The sequence below is a fragment of the Platichthys flesus genome, chromosome 24 (genome assembly GCF_949316205.1).
Source record: "Platichthys flesus chromosome 24, fPlaFle2.1, whole genome shotgun sequence".
NCBI lineage: Eukaryota > Metazoa > Chordata > Actinopteri > Pleuronectiformes > Pleuronectidae > Platichthys > Platichthys flesus.
The window spans coordinates 7,709,214-7,726,842 of record NC_084968.1 but is presented as its reverse complement, the minus strand read 5'-3'; the positions used below and the strand labels follow the sequence as shown (position 1 = coordinate 7,726,842).

Below are 17,629 nucleotides of genomic sequence, written 5' to 3'. Positions count from 1 at the left end.
CCGGTGCCGTAGCCTCATTTTTATCTGTAGTGGCGATGATTGGCTACAACAGCTCTCAGCAATCCCTCTTTTTCCTTCCTCTCTCTAGGGGTCTGGAGAGGGAGCCTGAATCTTTCAGCTGCGTGACAAGGCCAGATACTGGCCAGTCAGATCCTAACGGGAAGCCGTCAGAGGGTCTCTGATGAATCTTTAGCGAGTAACAGCTCATATATCGTATACCTGTGGTGGTTGTTTGTGTGGTTATGTGGGGTTAATTCGGGTAGATAAAAGTTAATCGCCAATAAACTTCCAGACATTTTGTCTTTACTACTGCCTCCTGAGGCTTATCTTGTTTTCCTTTTCTTTAAATGCCTTGTTTAACAAGTCCACACCAGTGGACTGGACATGGATGCAGTTTCTTCTTACTAACTGGATACACACATAAACTATAAACTATTGGATCCATCCAATCCACATCCAAGCGGCAGAGAGTTAAGGAAACGATTAAAGTGAAGGCTTATGGTTAAGGAACTAAAGGCAGGTTCATTGACTGCAAATAAAGATGGATGACGCATCTCCAATTACTCACACTATCCAGAAATTAAGCCATCAAAGATGTCATACACACACTCAAACGTGAATCAGTCTCAGCTGTGAGGCGAAAACCACACTTACAATAGAACAAACATCAGTGTAACAAAAATCAACCTAAAGCTAGACACTAGTTAGAGCGTGTACTTTGAATTTTTGTCCCATCTGCTTACATGGATGCAGCAGGGTTTATCTATACCGCAGCCTGCCACCAGGGGGTTATCAAGATGAATTGGCTTCACTTTTGGAAGCCATCAGGTCGTCCATCTTAATATACAGGGCAGGATAGACAAAAGATATTGTCAACTTCAATTCCCCAGATTACCTCTATCCTGTATCACGCATACAGGATGACATCTCAAATCATCTCAGCAAAGCTCACTTACTTCTTAAAGCCATTCTTACGCATGGAGAAACAAAAATCTAGACATATACTTTATGAGGACTCCAATCATTGCGCAATGATACTGACCGAAGTACCATGCTTACCACGTTTTCTTTAGCAATTTAAGTTTAAACCGTCTTTGTATGAATCCAAAACTTGTGAATTGAAGAAAAAAAGAGTCAGGTTTTGTGACAACTCACTCTGGATTTGCTGGAACACTGCTCTCCCGAGGCTGAAAGGCAGAGACTCAGATACAGCGGCTCTAATCTCTTAAAACAATCAAAGCGACTGAGGCCGTTGCATTTAGAATTGATGAGAGACCAACCATGTGAACACAAATCACTCGGTGCCTTTCCTGTGGATTTGTTCTCATTTTCTGGCTCGGAACATTGACATCAAACAAGTCACCTGATAACTCAGACAAGTATCGCGAGCTAGGAAAGGTGAAGTTTTGATCAGATACATTTTCAGCTGACACACATATCGGTCACACTTTCACCATCACTGGACGGGTGATTGGCCACTGTCTGTCGTACTCCAAGAATCAGGGGTTTATTCTCACGAGCAAGGACCACACCACCAACGACATGTGATAACTGGAATGATGTGTGAGGGGTTAAAAGGATTCTCGAGTCTCAGTTGTGCACCCAGGCGCAACAGACCCCCTCAGGACCCTACCGAGAGGAGGAGGGAGAGGAAGACACATTGGGGTGGGAGGTGCAGAATAAGATACAAAAATCTGATAACGGAAAAATACCAACCAGCAATACTGCAGAATTTTATACATTTTTAATTAAATAAATATCAGTTCATATTTCCACAGTCTGTATAAGGCACATGTAGTCTCATCCGAATATTAACTTCTAAATGAGGGGAAAATACAAACAATGATTGGTGAGATTCTCCCATACAGATGAATAGACATCAGTAGAATCTCTTACGTTAACATTATTAATTCACACATATTTACAAGACATTCAGGCAAAAGTTTTGCTGAGATAATTTGGAATCCCCCCCCATGAGAGCAACGGTGGAACGGAGAGTTGATTTGCATCCCCTAGGAAGAGGAGGAAAGCAAACAATTGGGATTATCTAATCACGGGGGGGGGAGCAGGAGGGAATATGGAGCCCGAGAGCTGAGGCTGCCATGTTTGTTATTTTCCGAGCTCCCCTCTTCCTGTAGGGCAATGAAGTTTGCAACTCCATTGATTTCAAGATTGTCTGTTCCTGCGCAGTAACAAGCCTGTCTAGATACGACGGCACCTCCGGCTCTGTCGACGCAGGCTGAGAAGTGAAAGTGTTTTCTCTGTGTTTTATTGACTTGAAAAAAAAAAGAAATAAAAAGAGGGCGGTCGGGTGGAACAGGGGCAACGCTGTGAGAATGCAACGAGGGATGATTAACGCCATCATTGATAAGAACGACGTGGACGTGGATGTAAAACCACGTCTCGGGTGTTTCCAGGATCATGCCAGGTTGTCGCTGTGACTGGTGTCCCCCTGCTCGGACCAACAGTGAATGTCCCACTCCCCTGTACTGGACACCTCTGTGGCCGGGTCCTCTGGAGCTGATATGGAGGCCTTTACATGTTCAGGGACATTATTAGACTCCTGAGGTTCACAGCACCTATGAGCCACGTCCGAGTTATCGACAGAGGCTTGATCCATCGGGAGGCATGGGCGGTCTGATTCACTGGGCGGCACGTCCAGCGCCAAGGCCGCCTCCTCTCCCTCCTCCACCGTGGACTCAAGTTCCTCATCTTCAATTCCTTCTACCTCGTGCCCCGCCTCCTCCACCGGACTGCGCCCCTCGTCTCCGTCTTCCATCAGAGCCGCCCTCTCTTCCCCTCCTCTCCTGTCGATCCCATTCATTTCCACCCCCGCTAGTTGCTCCAGACTGTTGAGCAGCGCAGGTGTGTCGTCCCCGCTGACGCCATCTGGGCCAAGGTCGCTGCCAGCGGCGTGGCATTCCCACAATGATTCATCCGAACTTCTGTTGCCTGACACAGCTGAGGGAAGGAAGATGAGACAACCGGTCATCTTTATTGCTCATTTGATCTGTGGTCATCAGAACACAAGCACTTCTGCCCTATGCTGCACAGCAATGTGTGCAAAACAACACCAAGAAATGATACCACAATTATGGCCGCCACTATTTTAGCTCCGGTGCATTGAGGAGGAGATTGGATGTAGTTTATCGCTCACTTTATTGGCGTTTAGGACAATATATCAGCTGCACCGTAACTCTCACTCTGAAAGGACACACAGCCCCGAAAAACGGAAGCAACAGCGCTAGGGGAAATGACAGAGAATTCACTTCCTCCCAGCTTATGTACTCCAACCAGTCAGCAGCATGCACAGTGACTCCGTTACGTGCGATCTTTTGATTGGTTGGTCAGGCAGAGGAACTCTACAGGACACCGGAAGACCGCTATAATAAATTTGATAGATTTTAGGAAAACCCCAAATGTATTTATTTTACAAGAATATTGAATAATAACAGTAAATTACATTTAAGAAGCAGGAACCAGCAAATATTAGTTTTTTGTTGTAATAAATTATAAAATTGGTTGTTAAAACAATGAACTGACTATGGAAATGATTGGGATTAATTTCCTGATTGGCAAAACATTTAGAAATAGAGATAAAATGGAATTTGAAGGACATGCATTTCATATTTTTACACACGTATTATTCCTTTGCTCTTTCCTTTTTGTTTATAAGGATGTATCTGTCTGTTGGTTCTCAGGTCAAAGGCTTTCTGTCCTTTTATCATTCAGGTTGTTGTAGGAAAATATTTATTACAGAATGAAAAAGAAAATGAAGAAAAAGTTTTCCTCTTTTGGATCCGTGCCACTGTGTCAATGTAGAAAGTTATTTCAATTACTTATGTGACTGAAGTGCTTCCATGGCAACAGGCTAAATATAGCAGCAGTGCCCCAGACAACGGGACGCAAGACAAGTGTGACGCCCCGCGTCTCAGCAATAGCAACAGCTTAGTTCTGCTTCTTTCTGCCAAAATATGCTCTCACTTTGGGGATTACTGACCCATATTTGTCGATGTCGAGGCAAAAAGGTTAAAGACTGCACATAGAGTACCCCACCACACACACACACAAACACACACACGTGCAAAAACATGCAGGAAGAAAGCAACATGACTGGAACTAGCATCCATATTTATGGCCCCCCCATCCCCTTTCAAAGAGAAGATGGCAGAAGTTTCTGAATGTCAGCGGGCGAGAATTTGCTTCACATTTCCAAAATGCCATGGCATTTGGGCAGCTTGCACCAATGAGAAGCCGAGCGGGGTGGAGGAGGGAATGCAAAGGACTCGGGTTAAACATGGCAGGAAGCGAGGAGCGTTTAGCACATCGTGGCTAATTACAGCGAGGGCTCTCATCGACGGGCGGAGGAGCCTGCACACACACAATTACTCGCTCACCTTTGGGCGGCTGCGCGATTGGCTGAGGCGTTGCACGTGTCGGATGAAGCTCTGGTTGAAGGTTGTCGTTCAGCGCGATGCTGTGTCGTGTCCCTGTGAGAGCACAACACACAGTCGCTGTTACTGTCACTTTGCAAAGGACAACAAAAAGACAAAGTGACGTGAAAAGTTGTCAAAGGTTTCGGCAAGTTGGGAATGGATGAATGCAGCTCACAAAACATACAAGCATGTATGCACTGCAGTGCTTTTACAGAGAAGCAGCTTCAGCTCCCTGTCATCTGTCTTCATTAGTGAAGGCTGCATGCCTCTTAGGCTGACACCATATGCTAATCATAGGAGCCTGTGTACTATAAACGCGACATCACAAATACACACACACGCGCGCACACACACACACATTAACTACATGCCTATACGTCTGCAAGTGTGCCCATCAGCCTTTGTCTCAGAGAGTCTCTGTGAATAGACACGAAACCAGGCCCATTCAAGTGTGGGGACACGAAAACAAACAGAAGAATGAGAAAATGGATGACTGGGTGACGCGAGGCGTGAGAATCATGAATGGTGAACAGAGACCATATTGTCATGAATGCCGTCCATACTGTTATGAATGCTCAACGTTTGGAGAGAGCGAGAGCGAGAGAGAGAGAGAGAGAGAGAGAGAGAGAGAGAGAGAGAGAGAAGGATGGGGGCTAATCGGATGCTGAGGCTTCTGCAAATAGGAGAGAGAATTTTTCTGTTATCTAACAAATAGTTCCTTTACTTCTTTAACAGAGAGGATGATCTCAAAAAAGAACTGCTGCACATATTGTATATTATAAAAAAATTACACAACCTTGCTTCATACCTTTATATTTCACTTTTAGTAAAGAGACGTGTACATGTATTATTTTTATTTTTTTATGGTATATAGGATTTCTATTTTTATTCTTAATGCATTTGCCCCTTGTGCTGCTTCATCCCTGTGACTGTGTGTCGTTTGTGGATTTCCTCTATGGAGGATCAATAAAGGCAGGTCTTATCTTATCTTATCCTATCATTTCAAAGGTTTATTTTTTCTTTGGCGCATGGCCCTTGGGATGACAATGTTAGTTCAACACTTTGATGGATTTGATGGATTGCCATGAAACTTTTTTGTACAGACATCCAGGGTCTCCAGAGGACGCATACTAATGTTTCCTCTTGCATCAGCACCATGGCAAATATTTGTGATTTCTCAACAATTATTGGATGGATCGGGATGAAATTCCGTACAAGCATCCATGCAAACGATTGTGTTCCACTGACGTGTCTGGGATTTCATCATATATTTCCAATCTGTCACTGCCCAAAAACAGAGCGACACTGGTGCATTCTGTATCCACCCGTCTTTTCAATAGCTGATGCCCTCGGGCAGTCCGTTCACTTGCTGTGTAACATTTCGCCTTGCAATCATTCCATACTGGGGGAGGGGTGGACTCAGGGGTGGATCTATCAATCACAACTTTATCTGACTCACTGCATCTATGTGATTGTTACTGTTTTTCGCTCCCTCTCATCCGGAGACAATGCAGTCACCCTCTTGTGTTCTCCGGGCCTCAGGTATAGGCGGCCGTGCCGCTCCATCCTATCCCTTTTGCCTTTAATATCCATCAGCCCAACTTCATATCACATCAAGGCCACAGACGCACACATCTCTCTCTACATCTCTGTCTCCCTAACTGTGGTGGACAGCGTGGTCGTCAGGCACTCTGGGCCCTCGCCTACAAATTCGCTAATAACGGCACATTCCCCTAAATGTGTTTGTAATGTGGGCAATCATTTTCAGTAATGGATGCTTGTCAGCTTTATGGCAGTGAGAATGACGGTCTCATGACAGGGCTCCTCCATTCAGCCGCAGCCCCACCACCTCTCAGGGCTGGCTCATACGCGACACAACACCGCCCTCCAGTGGGGAAAAGGGGGATCTATGATCGAGGCAGACTAGTTGAAAGGTAAACTGTTCAATGATCATCTTTAAGTTTAATTTTTAATGGCGGGGGAACATCCTCATGTCTGAAAAAACATTATAATGGTTTGACTAAAATGCCAAGAGAATAAGACATTTATCTGTTAATCAAAGGTTCTCTCTTCTCTAGCGACTCTGCAACAAATGTCAATATTTTAGTCTTTTTGGAACATGATTTTAAATTCTAATACTGGCCATTAGTAATCTGAAAACTCTTCTGCCCTTTAAACATCCCAAGACCCAAGCTTTTTTTTCCCTGGGGTAGAATTTAAGACAGATCCACTGGACCAAAAAAGGATCAGTGTGTGATATTCAGGTAGCCTGGCTTAGTCAATGCTATCATGGGTGGACACATGAGCGGGTGGTCAATGGAGTCGACACACTGAAAACGGTGGGCATGAGGTGACACGCTTTCTGGGCGTCTGCCCAGATTTGTCCTGGCATGACATAGTGGAGGGCATGGATGGGCTAAGTGGGGCAGAAGGAATACATACTCCCAATTCCCAAAGACACACGGTAGGTCAAGCCTGAGATGCAGCGAGAGAGGAGAGAGAGACACGTTGTTATGAGCATTAAACCTCATTAATGGGAGAAAATGTAAACCAAATTTAAATTGCGGTACTAGGTAGAACAATCAGAGAAAAGATCCCAGAGTTAAATTCTGTATTCATTAAGACATAGGAGATAATACCAGGGATTCAAGAGCAACATGTTATTCATTATTAAGTGAGTAAGTTGCACGCACACACACGGTCATGTTTGCTAATGGTGTGGTAGATCTACAGACTGGTTATATTCAGAGATTGAGGCTCATGTATTAACCCATACAAAAAAATCTTCATTAAAAATATGCATGCAATAGTATATAATCGTTTCATTACAAGTGTTTGTAATTTAATTGACTGTCTTTGTCTAAATTTTATAATAAAATAAAAAAAAACAGTTTACCAGCCGAGTTGTGTAACTCAGCAATTATATTTAACACAAACACTCTCTTAAGAGGGAATGTGCTGAAAACTCTAACGGCCGGAACAACAGTACAATCTGTGTTATTACTCTATAATTGTTTTATAGCTGGATTGATCTCTGTACTATAGTGAACGATGGAAAGATCGTTTGTGGTCGGACTGTTATATTTTTTTGGGTTTTTCTCCTGAGTTGAGACCCACCTGGAAGGCTCCACAGTCCTGAAACCTCCAAGGTCTTCAGCTTCCTCTCCAGATCTGCAACTCTGTTCCCAAGGATCCTGCAGAGCAATGCAGAAAGGGTCAGGTTACAAGGGGTGATGACCAGTGTGTGCCTGTGTCGCACCGTGTGATGTTTGTCTTGGAGGCGGAGGAGGACTTTTAGTACAGGAAGTCAAACAATCGTTAAGCTGTTAGGTTGTTGATTTTATAAGGGCTATTTGTAGTGGGCAGAAGAACAGGAATGAGGGGGTAGACCATTAATTAAAATGGACGACACACCTTTCGATCCACAATAATGAAGGTAAATTACACAAGATATTGCTGCCATCATTTTCTGCTTTTGACGTCTATACTATTGTTGAGAATAATGTATTCAATGTACTGGGACTTTCTAGTTTGGTCCAGGTGCCATCTACCAATATGGAGCAGGCAAGGTTTATAACCTGTACTGCTGCCAGCCACCAGGGGGGCGATCAAAATGGTTTGGCTTCACTTTTGGGGGGCAGTATTGTCGTCCGTCTTTACAAACAGCCTGTGCTCAGTACCTGTTGGTGTGCCTCTGGTGCTGAATGACCAGATTCTTCTCATGGATGGTCTCCAGCAGAGCTGTGGCCAGGGACTTGAGGTCGGAGATGGACTGGGGTGTGGCTGGCAGGCTGCAGCCGTGCTCTTCCAAGAGCATCTCCTCGACTAAGGAGGAGAGATAAGAGAGCGTGGAGGTGAAAAATAAGGTTGAAGTAGAGAAAAGAACGAGAGGTGGGAAGGGGAGTAGGAGAAGAAACGGTACAAGTGAAGGAGAAAGGGTTTTTTCATTGGAAAGCAGATATGTGCAAAGAACACCCTCTCATACTGAGGGTACTAACCAACAGCCTGATATAATAATGATGCACTGATAAAACTTAAAAAAAAAAAATAGATAAAAGTGAGAACGGGGTAATATCGCAAGAGACGGGGAGAGCAGCATGACAAGAGCAACACAGAGATAGAAAGTTAGAAACAGCTGTCAACTAGGTGACACTCCTAACTTTAACTCCAGGGCCCACTGTGCTGCTTCCGCCTGCAACTGTCAGTCATCATGGCAGACTCATTTCCCTGCCAGTGGCGCTCTCCACCACTCAGAATACAATTAGTAACCCAGCTGGTGTCCGGTTGGCTCGAAGGATCAGCGAAAAAAAACAAAAAACATTAAATAAGGAGAATCGGCTGCAGAGTTTATCTGATCAAAACCTGACTGACGTGCTCGGAAACGGAGGTGACGGAAAAGGTTTCACCCGGTTTCCCGATCAGCTGCGCCAGCATCTATCTTTGCCTGAGTTTAAAGAGAATTCAAAGTGAGCTGAGCAGTTTGTGTCTTCACCTTGTTTGGCGGAGAGAACTCCACTGAGGGGACTGCTGTTTGATTTCCCATATGTGCTGGAGTTCTTCCTCCTCTCAAGAGCAGTCTGTGGGGAGGGGCAGACAAAAGAATAAAGCGGGCCCTGTCCCGTTTGATGAACACTTTGAATCAAAGTCCCCTCATTTACTTTAAGCACACAAGCATAAGAATACAAATTTAGTGAAATCACGTGATTTCTGTCAGGATTTAACAAACAGCATCAACTAAACATGTTAAAAGCAACGCGCCATCTGTACCTTGTACTTCATGATGTTGGATTTGAGCAGATTCACCTCCTCTTGCAGTTGGCTGAAACGTTCATGCAGATACCTGCAGCAACCGTGATTCAATTCACATAAGATTATTGAAGGGGTTATCGACTACATGCAGACACAGATATTAATTGCTTTAAGCTGAAGCTCAGAGAATCATGAATGTTCCGAGTATTAAACAAGGGAAATTGCTCAAATAAGATAAGTTGCACAGTGTTACTGGTCTCAAAAAGGATTACACGACTAATACTGAATAGACAGGCATGCAGTAGAGCAAATTCCTCCAGCAAGACCCAACAGTCCACACAATGAAACCACATTTGAATTCACTTGATCCAGATTTTTATTTTGGTCTGCACCTAATTATTTTGCACATTCATAAACATCTGATCACTGTCTGATTGTTTTAATCAAGTTCCCTGTATTATCATGAGAAATCAATGAAAATGTAAAAAACTAAAACACAGCCTGATCAGGAGCTGCACAAAAGCGTAATGGTATGGATTTCTGATAAATGTATTGCTGAATGTATAAAATATCAAGACATTCAAATCAAAAATTGAGAGAATCAAATAAAGGTGGTGATCTGAAGAACAACAAGTGGATCAGCCTTGAATTAGTGTGACAGTGACCCCGTCTTCTCGACATCTCGATTCCTTCGTGTCCCACTCACTTGTTCTCCATGCAGAGGGCGTCCACATCGATGATGCGTGCCTCGTGGTTGCCCAAGATGTGGTTGAGCTCCACATTGATTCGATCGGCCTTCTCCCTGAACACACTGCGCTCCGCCTTCACGTCCTGCAGCTCGTCCGTCAGAGCCTTCGTGTGGTGCTCCATCTCCTCCATCTAGAAAAACGGAGAGCGGGTGAAAAGTGCCCGTGAGAGAAGCTGCTGGGATGTTTTAAGGGACTAGATTGCTCTAGATTGAAATCTTTGCTGGATTTCTCTCCGTAATCATTGGCACTTTTTTGGCACAATAGTTCCAGGAGCTATGGAGCCACAAGAATTTAATTAATTCTCGTACCAGATTTGAGGAAACTCCCTCAAGTGCCTGAGATGTTGCGTTCATGAAACCAAAAACATCTTTCGTAAGGTTACAGTGACCTTTGTCCTTTGACCATCAAATTCTCAGTTGCTTCGTGAGTACAAGTGAACACGTTTTAAAAAATGTGAGCGGATTCCCTGGGGGTGTTTTCCTTGGGGTGAGATGATAATTTCCTTTAGAAAAAAAATGAGAAAAAGTATGAACCTGTAACCCAGCTCTCTCTAGCTGGAGAACCAGATCCTCGCGTTCATGGGCAGCAAAGTGGCGCGCCCCCACCTCCTCATCCCCCAGCCTCTGTCGAGTAATCGTCATCCTCAGGAGCTGTAGAAGAAACGGGCTTAATCTACTGCTTCTCTCGATATCATGCAATATGTGAGGGCCCAGGTCAAATGATCTGTATTTAAAGTGCACACGTTCACCTCACCTTGTTATCCCCCTGGGCCTCGGTGAGCCTCTGAGTCAGCTCCTTCACCTCCTCGCCGAGCTGTTTCCCTCGTTCCCTCGAGTCTCGCAGCAGCTGAGCCAGGTTCACCTGGGAGGACGAGTTGAGCATGGACAGGGATAGAGATCTACATGGTCAAAAGACAGCTGGGGACAGGGCTACTGATCCATCATAGAGAGTACAGATACAACAAATCCCTGTTCAGTGAGGCTATGTCTTCTCTCTTCTTCAGCTCAGAAGAATAACAAACAGAGGAACTGCTAACGCTCAAGAGCAACTGTGAAACAAGAATAGGTTGTGCATCATTGAACACAATGTGAGCCTATACTACTAAATAGATAAAGATAAAAGATCACGCTGAGAAAAACAGGCTCAATTATTATTTCTTGGTTATGGCTGATTTCTCACTTTTATAAATCCTTATATATATATATATATATATATAAACTACTGTTTCCCTGAATTCACTCAACATCCACAGTAGCACATTAGTGGTACTTACAAGTTTGTAGCCCTTTTTACTTTGAAAATTAATAAATTTAATTCAGCAACATCAGGATTTTTATTCCAATCCGGAGCGGGTCCTCTCTACGGAGGCCACCATGTTTTTTACATTCGTCCAAACTGGACAAACTATTTCAGTCTTTATGACAACTGAAGGCTACTGCAGGTTATCTCATGTTTACAAGTGAGAAAGTTCACGAAATCATCAACTTACTTGTTTCCGTTTCTCTGGCGGCAAAGAGGGATCACCATCCTGAAAAGATCAAGAGAATGAACTAGATTATTAGATAGACTAGAAGATTGCATGCCTCAGCCAGTCATTGTATTTTCAGTCTAGTTTCAGCCTCATCACTGTGACCTTTGACCACAGGAATTCCCAATAGGCAGACATGTGATATTATGTTTCAGAGGCTTAGAAACATGTTTGGTGAGGTCACTGTGACCTTGACCTTTGACCACACAACTTAAATCCATTTCATGAAAATGGCACCAAACCGTCGAGGGAAAAATACAGTAATTACAACATTCTCAATCATCAAATACAACTAGCAATTTTTTTTTTATGCATGTGTTGAAAAGTTTCATCATGGTCCATGAAGAAGCAGTGCAGTGGAGACATTAGAGTGCACGTGGACAAATAAGACAAACTCACAATGAGTTCCCTGTACTTCTTCTTGAGTCCCTGGTGACGCTCCCTCAGCTGGTTGGCCATCAGCTTGTACTGGTCTCTTTCCTGCTGACAGGTATCCAGCTCTTTAGACAGAATGAGCAGGGCCTCTTTCTTACTCTCCAGCTTACGCCTGCACACCAGGAACTACCACAAATGCGAGGACAGAACACAGAGCGGTGGTATTATTAGTTGCATTATAAATGACCAAGTTAATCACATGGTCATCTCACTGTACCTGTTGACTTCTAACATAAGTCCCCATATAAAATTCCTCAATCATCACGACTACTGTATCATCATGCTTTCTGTTAGCTCTCGAATTTCCTGCAGGGATGGAAATGGCCAGATTACCTGACTGTAAAAATGAGACAACCCAGACCAGTTCCCAGGAGGTTGAAAAACACACATACGGCAGCCAAGTGTTTAAAGTGTAGATAAGGCTCAGCAGAGGGAACAGAGTAAACCTTGATAGCTGTCCGACCAGCTCGTAACCAAATCAAACAGCAGCCGCTGTCACAGAGGTGAGTATACTGTAGCAGAGTGTGTAGTAAAGGTTGTAGAGTGGTGTGTGGCTCAACCAAGCTATTCCCTACCTTTACCAAGAAGGTTATATACTTTCCAGCTCTTTTGTTATCTTGTTGGTTGGTCATTTGGATCACACAAAAACTCCTGAACGGATTTATATGAAAATTGGTGAAAAATTAATAAATAAATCAGATATTTCAGTATAGATGCTTTCTTGGCCCATCTCCCATCCTTCACATATGTTTTATGGAAATCTGTTCAGTAGGTTTTTTGCAATCCTGAAACTCAAGACTCTAGGCTGGTGGATGTATAGCCTCACAACCATTTCAATGTAAAGGTGCATGGAAGTATGTGGGCAGTGTCTGTTATATCCTTTAAAGGGATAGTTCACCCAGAAATGAAAATTCACTCACCACTATGCCGAATGAGGAGTGGGAAAAGGGTTTGAGTCCATAAACACTTAGTGAGTCTCAGGGGAAAACAGTTTTTGAGCAGAATTTGACTTGAAACAAGTTCATTTACAGCGTGTTTTAAGCCTAAATGTCCACCTGAAGTGGCTAAGCTAGCGGATGTTAGCATTTTCGACGGTCCCTGAATGATATATCAGAGGACATTTAGGCTTAAAGCACAGCGTAAATGACCTCGTATCGAGTCAGATATGAATGTCGGGCCTTGCGGATACTTGGATGACACCACACGGGCAGTATGGAGGCATTTAATGTTTTTTTTCTGTTGTTTTTCTACAAATTGATCATCTTTTTCTTCAATTGTACTGATTTGGCTGCAACGCTGTTTACCCCTGAGACTCCCAAAGTGTTTTGTGGACTCAAACACCTCACCCACCCCTCCACCAAAAGCAGTGAGGAGATAATGAGTGAATTTTCATTTTCTTGTGAACCATCCCTTTAATCTCACGGAAAACGGAGCCCAACAGAATTCATCCCCACGTGTGGCTGCAGAGGGCGCTGCTGCTCGGACACAGTGTGGCTTTAACGACACAGAATCCACTTCGTCAAACTGTGACGGTAAGATAACGTTCACCGGGTTTCAATGAAATTACTGTAGCGATGTAAACAAGGACATGAGCTCCCACAGATGGGTCCCATCCGGTGCACCCGGCGAGGAGGATGCCACCGGCCTGTAACACTCGCAAGCTCGTTCCATATGGAGCAGGGGAGCGTCGCGAAGAGGCAGCGCGCCTCTGCGGCGCCTGTTCCCGGTCCTCGCCCCTCACTCACCTCGCTGACCAGCCCCTGCCAGTCGCTCTCACTCCTCCGGGAAGAGCCCATCGTCCCAGACATGACGCCCGACAGCCCGCAGCCTCCGCGCCGTCTCTCTGCCTCCGTCCGAGCCGCCTCCGTTTGTTTACACTGTGACGTCACTCCCCCCGTCAAGCCCACGCGTCCGGGGGCGAGGAAAATGGCACATCCGGTACAACATGATATCAAATAGTTGTCGAATAAAACCAACAGTTCTAGCGTGATTCTACAGTCAGTTTTTAATATGAGACACTGTTTGGCCCACATTATTGTTTAATAAAGCTCTGGAGAACTTCTGAAGAGGAGTTATGGCAATAATGAAAACGTGACTTCCAAAGTAAAAGCACACAGCAAAGATATTCATCAAGCTGTGAGCAAATATCATAGAATAAACCAAGAATATTAATAAAAGATAAAATGATATAAGATATGTGTCACTATATTGTGCAAACAATCTAAGAAGCAACTAAATTAATCTCACTATTTTTTTGCTCTTAATTGATTGACTTTTTTTGTAATTGAATAATTTGCCATACATGTTGTTACATGAACTGTATTTATTCATAACTCTTGCTTTTGCTATTGGCAAATTTGAACGTTTATTATTTGGGTTTTCTTTAGAATCTAAGGATGTGTTGTTTATTTTATTTATTTATCATGAACGAGGTCTTAACCTCAATATATTCCCGAGTTTCAATTAAAGTTTAATGAATTAATGAATAAATAAGACAAAACATGTCTGACTTGGATAGATTAAGTTTACTTCTTCTTTTTCTTTACTGACGTGATCCCTGCTGATGTAAAGATGCTAATGGCATGTTCAACAGACATCAAGTATCCAACTATGCCATATGTGTAGACTCGTGGTCAGATGAGTATTGATCCTTGACAAAAGGAGCAGCTGTCCCGCACAACTTCTTAATGAATCTGGGATGCCAGTCATTTGTGACTCGTGTTTTCTGTGTTAACAAATACAGTGTTGACTGAACAGCTTTTAAAAGCTGCTAACGCTCAAGAGGTGTGAAACAAGAACAGGTTGTGAGTCACTGAACACAATGTGAGCCTATACTACTTAAAAGATCAAGATAAAAGATCACGCTGAAGAAAAACACGCTAAATTTTTATAAATTTTATGGCAAATAGAGACAATTCAATTTCACAGATCTTTCTTTATCAGCAAAATCCACTGAAATTGGCACAATGAATGTCCGAAATCTGAACAAAATTTATTTAAAATACATTGAATCTTAATGAAACATGGTCAAGCACATACTTCTGCAAAAGGCCAGACAGTCCCATCAACTTCTGAACTAAATATGTTATGTTTGTTTGCAAAAAGGTTGAAAACAATTGAATAAATACATACAAAATCTGCCGTTTCCCTAAACAGACATTCAATTCGATCCAAAGCGACTCTGGAGCCGCGTTCACGTTTGCACCCACACAAGCTCTCGCATAAGGGTGGGCAGTAGCATCACATGAACACAACAAAACAAGATAAAACATTTCTTACAATCATATTTTTGCATGTTTGGATAGATCAAGTATTTTTGAGTATAATATTAAAAAAGAGAAATGCTTTAAGAACACTACAAAGTCTCAAGAAGCTAAAATGACAACTAATTTTCTCATATATATTTTTCGTTTGAGTGGTTTAATCAGTCAACTTAAATTGCAGCGTAATAATATTAATTTGTTTTCAAACTGCCTGTTCAAATAGTCTCTATTAATGGTGCAGTTTCATCATCCATTCAGTCTGTCCAGGTTGGTTCTACTGAACTAGACATCGCTAGTTGGCTCAGTAAGAGTTCTGATTCTTGAACTGCAAGGCCGACGTGCTCTTCATCGTTTATGGGTTCCACTTCATGTCTGTTGGTGCCCCCTGTCTCTTCTGGTATGAACATTCCCTTCAGGGGATAATCTAAATTCCACTTTTTCCTTATGGTGAATTTATAAACGCATCCAAAGAGATGAGGAAACAGTGATGTCAGATCAACGCTGGCTGCATCATCGGGACTGCAAACAGAGAAGTGGAATAATATATAAATCCTGAATGTAAAGTAGACCAGTAAATTCTGAACCTTTGGCTTGTAGCCTCTTAAAAGTGTCACTGTCTATTGGCACTGCCTTATCATCAGTTGCACGATGCCAAATGGTTACCTCTGCCAAGGAGCTTATGATTTTGCCCCTGGCCATTTGCTTGTTTGTTGGTTAGTTTGTGTGTTTGTCAGCAGGATTATACAAAATCTACTGATTTCCTTGAGACTTGGCAGAACGATGGGACATGGGTGAATAGAGAGCCCATCCAATGTTGGTGCAGATCTAGATAAAGGGGTGGATCCATTAACTTTTGTCCCCTTTCTATAACATTGTGTTTTTTTGACATTTTTACAAACTTCCAAGGGAATATGACACAAATCTGGCATATTGAGGGTACATAAAATAATCCAGTAACTAAAAAACCAAAGAGATACAAAGATATTTGTGCAGACATATAGTCAACAACTAAGTGCAATGCTAAAGTTTAAGTCATGAACATATTTTACTCCTTTGTTAATTCATCTTAGAAGTGGAGGTGAATGGAGTTGTGGTGCTCAGGGATGGGACTGAAAACTTGTTAAAAATCTCAATATCACTGTTTTGAGTTTATTCCTCCTTTTAACTTACTAGTGCTCCTGGAGGTTTCGCATGAAGCGGAGTAATCCCAGTATGTTTTCTGGGTAGGGTTTCTTCTTGTCATCTGCCCTCAGCACCAAGTCGGGTGAAAACTACAGTGGCAAAAATGAATATTCACATTTTTAAAAGGTGACAAAGAGACTTAGTTAGAACAAAGTGGTGGGGTTTCAAAAGATGAATTCTTAAGTTGCAATCACCTTAGTTTTCCACTGATTGTAGAGAACACCCTCAGCACATTCATCCAGCATCGAAATCAACTCCTGGTTAACATTTTGTCTGCTTACCACCTCCTTCATGTTTCCAACCTGCCTCAAGTATTGTACTTTCCTGATAAAAAGAAGAAGATTGCACATTAAGGCTACATTCTTTACACAATACTACAAAACCAAACCTTTTTATTGCATGACATTGATTAAAAATGGTAGTATAGATATTCGTGGAGATTGACGGAGAAATTGGAGCAAATGAAGAAAAAGTAACAACAAAAGTCCACAGCAGCTTCTCCAGGTGAAACACTTCATGGACATTTTAATGGCCTTACTGGCTGCATGGCTCCACAGATGGCAATATCTGTCCACCATGTTGGTGTCGACTGAATTGGTCTCAAGAACTATGTGATGAACAGCCATGTCACTTAGTACATACATTAAATGGTGTATCCCAATAAATATCCTTGAACTCGGACAGTGCTGTCAGTCAAAAATTAAATATTTAAAATATTCTGATTTAGCTTAATGCCAAACATGTCGGTCAAAGACATTCACATAATTTTTCCTGCTTGGAATCACCATGTAACCATTAAGGTGGAAGAGCCAAAGTGTCTGAAAACCGCCACTGTATGTAAACCTTTGAATCAACACTATGCTAGCTCTCAAACATAAAGCTGCAGCTTCTGAATAATCTGAGATAACTGGCCATGACAAAAGAGAATTTACTTTGTGCTGGTCCAGAAGAAGGGATGACTCAAGCACTCTTCCACTCGTGGTCTGTTCTTTGGTTCTTTATCGATCATCTTCTCGATGAGATCCTTTGCCACCACATCTTGAACTTGGTCCAACTTATACTTCCCCTTTTTAATGTTTGACATAAGCTTATAGCGATCACCACCAAAAGGATGGTGTCCACCGGAGAGGATGAAATAAATCAGCATTCCTGCCACCTTCAAAGTCAGCAAAGCAGTTTAATCAACAAAATGTTTAGTTTTCACTTAATCATCAAGTGAATACATGCAACACCAATACTAACCTGTACATATGTGCTCGATTTGTATCGTATGTCACCATCTTCTTT

The 17,629-nt window shown here is 42.7% G+C and overlaps 1 protein-coding gene and 1 long non-coding RNA gene across 3 annotated transcripts; both read right to left on the bottom strand.

Annotated features, from left to right (window-relative positions):
• Positions 1-1,729: 1,729 nt before the first annotated feature.
• Positions 1,730-13,793, bottom strand: LOC133949789 (coiled-coil domain-containing protein 149-like). Of its 2 annotated transcripts, XM_062383777.1 has the most exons (12): positions 13,643-13,791; positions 11,862-12,023; positions 11,424-11,462; positions 10,688-10,795; positions 10,468-10,584; positions 9,892-10,064; positions 9,204-9,276; positions 8,929-9,013; positions 8,117-8,261; positions 7,554-7,630; positions 4,398-4,490; positions 1,730-2,961 (listed from the first exon to the last, which is right to left on the bottom strand). In XM_062383777.1, the coding sequence occupies exons 1-12, from the start codon at positions 13,703-13,705 to the stop codon at positions 2,420-2,422; spliced, it is 1,677 nt and encodes a 558-aa protein (XP_062239761.1). In that variant the 5' UTR covers positions 13,706-13,791; the 3' UTR covers positions 1,730-2,419. The 2 variants fall into 2 exon arrangements, with proteins under 2 accessions (XP_062239761.1, XP_062239762.1); XM_062383778.1 differs by lacking the exon at positions 4,398-4,490 and having other exon boundaries at positions 13,643-13,793.
• Positions 13,794-15,562: 1,769 nt separating this feature from the next.
• On the bottom strand, positions 15,563-16,828 carry LOC133950332 (uncharacterized). Its single transcript, XR_009920242.1, has 3 exons — positions 16,537-16,828; positions 16,331-16,431; positions 15,563-15,679 (listed from the first exon to the last, which is right to left on the bottom strand). It is a non-coding gene; the product is annotated as an uncharacterized LOC133950332 (long non-coding RNA).
• Positions 16,829-17,629: the final 801 nt, after the last annotated feature.

Bases quoted from the DNA above. Each gene is read 5' to 3' on its own strand.
- LOC133949789 (XM_062383777.1), bottom strand. From the start codon at position 13,705: ATGTCTGGGACGATGGGCTCTTCCCGGAGGAGTGAGAGCGACTGGCAG. The intron at 10,585-10,687 runs GTGAGGTGAACG...TTTCTTCTACAG, and splicing joins AGGCCCAGGGGGATAACAAG to CTCCTGAGGATGACGATTAC. The intron at 2,962-4,397 runs GTGAGCGAGTAA...TCCTTCCCTCAG, and splicing joins AATCGCGCAGCCGCCCAAAG to CTGTGTCAGGCAACAGAAGT.